At 39.4% G+C, this 6,277-nt stretch overlaps 1 protein-coding gene across 1 annotated transcript; it reads right to left on the bottom strand.

Annotated features, from left to right (window-relative positions):
• LOC129258250 (rhamnose-binding lectin-like) lies at positions 1–6,277 on the bottom strand. Its single transcript, XM_054896554.2, has 2 exons — positions 5,865–6,277; positions 1–3,323 (listed from the first exon to the last, which is right to left on the bottom strand). Exons 1-2 carry the CDS (start codon positions 5,926–5,928, stop codon positions 2,137–2,139), a joined length of 1,251 nt encoding a protein of 416 aa, XP_054752529.2. The 5' UTR covers positions 5,929–6,277; the 3' UTR covers positions 1–2,136.

Below are 6,277 nucleotides of genomic sequence, written 5' to 3'. Positions count from 1 at the left end.
CAAAGGCTCATACGCATTTCCTTTTATTTGTATATAATTTCTGTTATCATATTTTACTAATCTCGAAATGAGAGTAGATTTGGATTCATACACTAGTTAGGTGCGAACACTGTTCCCGGCATACATTGGTATCTATTTTTTTTTAATCTGTCATATACGCGAACAGTTTACCAAGTATTAATCTCAAATCAAAGAAGAGATTTTATTCTTGCTGTAAGATAAAGATGAAATAGAGTTTATTAAAATTATCACTTCTCACTGATAGTTATAAACCAAATAAACATGAATTACACATGTAATCACAAGACATCAATTACAATGGAGTTCTAGAGGCATTTTTTTCGCAGTCCACTCAAATTTAATTTAAAAAACCATAAAAAATACGAACAAGCTTTATATCCCCCTGTCAGCTTCATATATATGCAATACAAGAGGTCACCATGCATTAGTTTTTAATTATATTTTTTCCGGGACTCAAGATAGAGTAACAATTATCATTTGTGATTACCCTGCAGCTTTATAATGAATCGGTTCATTGTGATGTGCACAAGGTTCGGCCTTTATCGAATGCCTTACATGACCCATTGAAATCAACGTAAATTTGTCTGGTATCTAGCTGATCACAACCAGGCCAATTTACACATATATGCAGTTGGGCGATAGAAAAAAGCAATATTCATGCGCCCGCATCTCGAGTCCCAAGAACCGATTCCACCCACATTTGTGTTCTGGCGACTTTTTTTTCCTTTTTAACCGTCCTCTTCCACCAAGACATTAGGTCCTTTTTGCAATCACGACGTAGACGCTCTCTGGAACGTAGAGAATCTATTGTCAAAAGCCCGTCCATGACAAAGTAATTTATCGAAAATTGGAGAATCGAAACAGCAGTGTTGTCTGTGACTCTGGACAAACGACATATTTGCCATTTTTCGTCAGCTCCGGATCTTAGGACGGTCAGCTGTTCCGATTCACCAATTCTCAACAAAGATTTCCCAGCTTTTCATCGTGATTTTACTTGCATTTTGCTATGAACTAGGATTGATTCCACGTGGTTGACCGAAATCATGCTATTATATAGATTAACACTGCCAATCAGCGGAGGATCCAGGACTTACTAACAGGAAAGGTGATTATTTTACACACTATTGTAAAAAGATAAACAAAATCTCAGCCAAGGAAAAGGGACCCCATCCTAGATCCGCCACTGTCGACCCTTCAAGATCTAAGACCTGTTTCAGGAAGGAACTTGAATAACAGATCCAGGTCTAATGTTATTCGGGTTTGTTGTCCAGGTACGTTTATTTCCTTGGTATGTGCTTGGGGGAAATCCCTTTAGTAGGATCGGAAACCCATTGCAGCAAATGACACGCGGTATTAATATTGTTAAAGATTAAATGCAACTTCTTTTGCAACCAATAGGAGCGCAGTCATTAAGAACGTACGATTCATTTTTATAAAGGTGTGATCATGCACAATCCTTTCTGAAAAGGCTCACCAACTCAAGTACCTCAAGCTAATTAATTAATTCAGTTTTCAGAAAAAATTATTTTTAATTGACATCATCAGATTAACACCCATCACGGTATAAAAGAGTAAATTATGAAACTGGAATTGAGCATAGTCTTTAACCAATGAAATTGTAACCACGTTATTTTCTTTTACTAGAGCACTTGAAACAACCGCGCCCCATATACATGTTTAAATATAATTACATCACAATGTGATGTTTTTTTTACGCGAGGAGTAATAATTAAATGTTTCTATCACAGTTTTCATTCTTTTGCATGTAATATAGAATGATTCTGTGTATGAGCCTGGCACAGAAAACAGGCATAATTTTACAAGGGCCCAACATATCATAGACTTCAAGTAGAAAATATGAAAATATAAAATGAAAATGTGGCATAACGTCAAACGATTTAGAGATTGCGAGAATCTGGTGATTGAAAATGGCGAGAAATCCTTTAGTTTCTGTTTTTCTTAATTAGGAGAATTTTGTGAAAAATGCTAGTTCTAAAAATTGGATAGTATGATTTTTTACGAACGAACAAGATATAGACGGGTCTTAATTAACAATATTGACACTTTTCGCTGTGGCAACGCTGAGTAAAACACACCACATGTCTACATATGGGCCTACTGTTTACAGTCATAGAGAACTTCTAAGTATTTGAAGGTACCCAAACAAGGTTGTCCGAAGATACTATTACTGGCTGCGACTGTACAGGTGGTCAGTCCATTGCACCTATCCTTCACGATGCGCATTGAAGAAGATGCACGACAATTTTGATTGAAGACAAAAAGGTGAGGACAGACGTCCCCTCCTTCCATACGACCATAGAGAGCGTCAAGGATCTCGATCTTTTGCCCGGATGGACAAACGATCTGAACTGCGTTACGCTCACAGGCACGAACTCGGCGAGCACAAGTGTACCCGACCTCTAAATACTTGTAGGTGCCTGTACAGGGATCACCGAAAATACGATTCGAGGCAGCCAATGTACAGTCGGACTGACCCTGGCAGGTTGATCGGACAGTATCAAGAGAATTGGAAGCAGCGCAGTTGGTTGTCTGGATACTTCTATGGGGACAGATCTGAGATCCGGGGGCCTGGCGGCCGTACATAGCGTTTGATATGAAAATAGTCGGTGATTCAGCCGGGCAGCTGAGACTGAGGGCACCTCCTTCACAGATTCGTTTCGTTTCAGGGCCATCCTCACAAGTGTAGGTTGCTTCAAGATACTTGTACGTGCCGACGCATGGGTCGCCGAAAATGGAATTGGTCGCAGGAACGGTACAGCTTGTCTGTCCATTGCAGAGGTTCCTCATTGCGTTTGCGGAACCAGATGCAAAACATGACGTTGTCTGGATCCTTTTATGCGGGCAAGCCTCTTGTCCATTCGTACGGCCATAGTTGGCTTTGATGATATTGATCACTGAGCCAGAATAGCACGATAAAGAGAGGGCGCCACCTTCACAAGCGCGTTTTGTTTTGCATTCCACTCCATCTACACAAGTAGGTTCTTCCACCACAATGCTGTTTGATCTCCTGCACGTGTAGTCGACCTCAAGATACTTGTAAGTACCCACACAGGGGTCCCCAAAGGCATCGTTGGTTGCATACAAGGTACAGCTTGCCTGTCCATTACAGAGTTCCCTTGCGATGGCTTTTGAATTGGATGCGTAACATTCTGTCACCAAGATCATGGGATGAGGACAGGTCTCACTTCCGGTTGTCCTGCCATAGTTGGCCCTGTTGATACTGATCACGAACCCGGAAGTACAGGACAGAGACAGAGAATTTCCCTCACAACTCCTCACAACTGTTTTGAAATGAGAAAGATACAATAATGATATTAGAATCACCCAAGACATCTCGTTATTAATCATAATTATTTCAAATGATATGTAGGCATATGGGAATAACACTAAAAATCAAATTTCTCCAGAAAAAATAATGTAGGCCCGTATTGTTAACTCCAGTTTAACTTAATTAAACCATGGTTTAAGTTTCTTTAAAAAAAAAAATTTCTTTACATCGTATGCTTCATTTCAGCTTACTTGAATTTTTCCCTTGTTCTGATAGTGAAGTAAACTATTATATCTATAATGCCAAGATAATTTGTAACGCTGTGAGAACCAAATGTGATGACTGAACTTTTAGTTATGGAAAACTTCGTCACAATTGGCTAGCCAAAACTGAACCGCAAATTTAAATCATGGTTACACCAGAGCTCGGAATATGAGCCTAAAGTATACTGATTTATATTGAATTGGTTGGTGGAGAGAAAAGGGACGTCTTATCCTTTCCCAATTGTGCACCTTTTGTCCGCTAACAAGGACACTTTTAACTTTTATTTGTGCTCATCCTGCTTTGTGTTTACCAGCAAAATGCTGTCCTGTAGAGTTCATACGGGAGTTACCATAAACAGAAATATTAGATGGGGACAGCACAGTCCACGCAGGGTTTCACAGGGATATACGTGAGTAAATGTGATCTGGGTAAGATTCATACAGAGGTATGATAACACATTTGCGTTTATTGGGATGCAACTCAAGGAATCAAACGCAAGTCCAAGCTTAAAATGCCCGTGTTTCATTGGCTGAAAATCAAGTTGCGTTAGATTTTTAGTTATGTTTGATTGTAACTCTTTCTGCAACGCGGTCCCCGGGCTAGACAAGGAAACAGGAAGGGAAAAAATCTGATAGGCCTACATCACCACCTGTTATATAGAAGTAGATGCGGGGCCAAGGGGGTGAGGCAGCTGGGAGTGGTCTAATGCCGATTAGTCCAATTACCAAGATGACCACTATCATTTGGTCTACCATCAGTTCATCCACTATGGTCTAATTGCCACTTCGTCCACTCACCATTTCGTCTAATAACCAGTTGGTCCAAAAACCATTTAGTCCATATATAGATACAATTTGGTTTAATTGGAATAAGTGTTAATTGGCGAAACGAACGAAAATCAAATGGACATTAGACCAAATGGTTATGAGACGAAATGGTTATAGACGAACTGGTGATTAGACGAAGTAATGATTGGACCAAATGGTTATTGGATCGAACGAATGGTTTTTAGACGAAATGATCGATGGACGGAATGGCATTACATAGACTAAGGGTGCGTTTATCCGCCACTTTTTTACCCTAGAATCATGATTTGAATCATGATTCAAATCATGATTCTGCAGAATCACGATTGCGTTTAGTCGAAATTGAATATAATCATGATTAGAATCACAAACATGAAACACGAAAAAAGGGGCGTTTGGAAAGACGTTTCTGCAGAATCACGTACGAAAATGTTCGAATAAACGATATCGTGATTACAATCATGATTATATGACCTCACTGTTGTGTCGGGCTACTTTCGGTTTGACTCTTGCCAAGCTCAAGGCGCTCTATATGCTCATTGTATGTACATGACTATGTACTATGAATTCATTTCTTGTCATGTTCAAGTTCTGTGTTGGTCATCGCATCGTCCACTACTTTTCATTTTTTGGTCATGTCTTCAACTTCAAGTTCTAGTAAAAATTAACTGGACAGACAATGATCTCAGTTGTTGTTGAGTATACAGTATCAATATCATATTGGATCTACGCTGAAATTCACTTCCGAACACCATTTTGGATAAACTAACAAGATGAATAGAAGCATATGGACCCTTTATGATAGAAGTAAACAAAATGAGGTATAGACTGAATTCTGATGGAAGCAAAAGAATTTTCGAGAGCCGAAACACATGCGAAAAACTTCCTCTGTCAAACTGCGCACTAGTGATGCGCACTGGATTGGCCCGAATCTGAGGAGAAACAGCATTGGAATGAAGGTCGTCTAAACGCTGATTCTGTGATATTGTGATTCATGTTTGTGTTTTGAATCATGATTCAAATCATGATTCAAATCATGATTCTGGCTTGAGGTCGCATAAACGCAGCCTTAATGAAGCTAGATCATGTGATGAGTGGACGAGCTGGCAATAGACGAATTGACAATTTACCCTTGGGGTGACCACCACAATCAAGAAAGAAACGGGAAGAAAGACAGTATGATGTCACAAGGCTGTCTTGCCCCAACCAATACCCCACTAAAACGAAATAGCCAGATGCTCCTTTAGAAAAGGCATAATTGTTTACATTTACTTGTTATGATAAGCTCTCCAGAAAATTAATGCAATAATTCTGATTTAAAGTGAACAGCAAGAAATGAACCAACAATTAACCGTAGGCCTATACACTGAGTAAACAAGTTCGTGCATGAAGAAGCGCTGTTATCTATGAACCATTTAGTATTTAACTATATGCCTAATATGGTCTTATTCTTGTGATAATAAGGTAAGGGGATAAAAGCTTACCGGTTGCTGTTGTACGACCGAGATACAGCATGCAAAAAACACAAAATAAAAAGTTCCTTGCCATGTTGGTATCAAACACTTCCAAAACTGTTAACGGGATACTAACAGCCAGTTAAGTCTCGGTGTATAATTATATACGAACGAAACACTTCCTCTGTTGTTTCTGAACGTTATTTAATCATAGACTTAGATGTGCGCTTGCAATCAGCATGACGGCGTAGGGACACCGAAGTACAACAATTTTGATCATTCACGGTAGGCGATTCTGATGGGACTGGTTCATCCCGCCCCCCCTTTTTTTTTTTGGGGGGGGGGGTTAATGCTTAATCATGAATGTGACATTGAATGCTGCAATTATCACAGTGATTCAAAGCATACAAAATCCATGCTGTAGGCTTATTTTATATTCTATT

The sequence above is a fragment of the Lytechinus pictus genome, chromosome 4 (assembly GCF_037042905.1).
Source record: "Lytechinus pictus isolate F3 Inbred chromosome 4, Lp3.0, whole genome shotgun sequence".
In the NCBI taxonomy this organism is placed as follows: domain Eukaryota; kingdom Metazoa; phylum Echinodermata; class Echinoidea; order Temnopleuroida; family Toxopneustidae; genus Lytechinus; species Lytechinus pictus.
The sequence above is the reverse complement of the archived record's forward strand: the minus strand, read 5'-3'. Positions and strand labels throughout refer to the sequence as shown.

Coding starts and splice junctions, on each gene's coding strand:
- LOC129258250 (XM_054896554.2), bottom strand. CDS start 5,928: ATGGCAAGGAACTTTTTATTTTGTGTTTTTTGCATGCTGTATCTCGGT. Junction 3,324..5,864: donor CGGTCGTACAACAGCAACCG/GTAAGCTTTTAT, acceptor ATTTCAAAACAG/TTGTGAGGAGTTGTGAGGGA.